The sequence below is a fragment of the Rhagoletis zephyria genome, unplaced genomic scaffold, assembly GCF_001687245.7.
Source record: "Rhagoletis zephyria isolate East Lansing unplaced genomic scaffold, Rhagoletis_zephyria_1.1 Rzeph_scaffold_78417, whole genome shotgun sequence".
Taxonomy (NCBI): domain Eukaryota; kingdom Metazoa; phylum Arthropoda; class Insecta; order Diptera; family Tephritidae; genus Rhagoletis; species Rhagoletis zephyria.
In genome coordinates this window covers 1-1146 of record NW_016235466.1, presented here as the reverse complement: position 1 = coordinate 1146, position 1146 = coordinate 1, and the positions used below count along the sequence as shown (strand labels likewise).

The following is a 1146-nucleotide window of genomic DNA, read 5'->3' as shown; positions in this document are numbered from 1 at the left end:
CATTTCTACGATAATCAAACAGTGTCATATCAGCACAAGAAAATTCTACAATTCGTTCCCGAATTGAGCATAGACAAGAATACTCCGATAGTCACACCTAATATTCCTTTATTGGTTAGTTAAATAATACATTTTCTAAATACATGCAATCGCTTACCTCGTTCTTCATCCGCAGACTCTTACTAGTCTCAGTCCAAAACTTGGTTACCTGCTCTCAAAGACCATTTCTGTGGTGCTAACAGCAGCCAAGTTCAAGCCTTTCATCAATGTGACCGCCGATCAGTTGGTATTTGGCTATGATGACGCGCTCGTTAGCCTTGCGCATCGATTTTATCCAAAACATTTGCGTCCAATGGAGCGTATGGGACTGCTCATTGCGGTAAGCAAAAAAAACAAGATCTTAATGCTCGACTAATAACTCCATCGATTCCTTATGCAGCGCAATGGCACACTAACCGAAGTCTCAACAATCAAAACTGGACACCATGGCATGGAAGAATTCGGTTATATAGATCGCCTCAATGGACTCGATCACTTACCGCACTGGCACAATCCACCCTGCAATCGTATAGCCGCCTCGGAAGGTTCCTTCTTTCCACCGCGCGACATAACAAAATCGGATATGGTGTACCTCTACGACAAGGATTTGTGCCGCGTCATACCTTTGCAGTACCAAAGAGGCGTACAAAAAGATGGTAAGTGTGACCTATTCTTGGACACTAATGTATGTATGTATTTGTGCTTGCAAACATTTAGGCATCNGAGGCGTACAAAAAGATGGTAAGTGTGACCTATTCTTGGACACTAATGTATGTATGTATTTGTGCTTGCAAACATTTAGGCATCGGCGCTGATCTGTACATCTTGCCGGATAATTCTTACGGCGATTCATCGACCAACCCGGAAAACGAATGCTTCAATCCAAGTGACTACGAGGCGAAGAAGGGTCTACAAAATATCAGCCCCTGCCAATACGGCGCGCCTGTCTATATATCCAATCCACATTTTTACCAAGCCGATGAGTCGTTGCTGGACTCGGTAGTGGGACTCAAACCGAATAAGAGCGTACATGAAACATACTTCAAAATTCAATCGGTGAGTAAAAAGTGTTCAAAGGACAAGTCATTTGATTCTTTCCTAGTAAAT

The 1146-nt window shown here is 42.9% G+C and overlaps 1 protein-coding gene across 1 annotated transcript; it reads left to right on the top strand.

Moving 5' to 3' along the window:
* Positions 1-3: 3 nt before the first annotated feature.
* LOC108357484 (scavenger receptor class B member 1-like) lies at positions 4-1095 on the top strand (the record flags this gene model as incomplete). Its single annotated transcript, XM_017608556.1, has 4 exons — positions 4-114; positions 176-379; positions 440-695; positions 842-1095. Coding segments are annotated over 4 exons (825 nt in total), but the record flags the coding sequence as incomplete, so codon positions are not given.
* Between the last annotated feature and the right edge of the window lie 51 nt (positions 1096-1146).